Source organism: Eimeria tenella, genomic scaffold, assembly GCF_000499545.2.
Source record: "Eimeria tenella Houghton genomic scaffold, Eth_scaff3445, whole genome shotgun sequence".
Lineage (NCBI taxonomy): Eukaryota > Apicomplexa > Conoidasida > Eucoccidiorida > Eimeriidae > Eimeria > Eimeria tenella.
In genome coordinates, this window is record NW_013543212.1 from 1257 (window position 1) to 1587 (window position 331).

The following is a 331-nucleotide window of genomic DNA, read 5'->3' on the forward strand; positions in this document are numbered from 1 at the left end:
CGGTAGTACGGGTAGCAGCAGCAGCAGCAGTGTTTGCAGCAGTAGCCGCGGTGCTAGCAGCAGCAGCAGCAGCAACACGACACTAGCAGCAACACTAGCAGCAGCAGCAGCAACACGACACTAGCAGCAACACTAGCAGCAGCAGCGGCAGCAGCAGCAGCAGCAGCAGGGACTTCGTGTGTCTGCTGCAGGGCCTGGGTCTTGAGGAGTTGGGAGTAACATTGAAGCGGGGGGGCTTTGTGCCGGTGGACGCATGCATGCGTGTTGTGCGTGTGGAGGTGCCGGAGGCCCCGCCGGGGCCCGCGGGGGGGGCCCCCGGGGGGGCGCCCCC

At 66.2% G+C, this 331-nt stretch overlaps 1 protein-coding gene across 1 annotated transcript in view; it reads left to right on the forward strand.

Annotated features, from left to right (window-relative positions):
- Positions 1 to 331, forward strand: part of ETH_00041205 (dihydrolipoyl dehydrogenase protein, putative) — a gene marked incomplete at both ends in the record, with an annotated part of 2459 nt that overhangs the window by 1222 nt on the left and 906 nt on the right. The window contains one exon of the mRNA XM_013376431.1: positions 192 to 278. Coding sequence (XP_013231885.1) covers positions 192 to 278 — 87 coding nt within the window. The remainder of the gene's footprint in view (positions 1 to 191; positions 279 to 331) is intronic.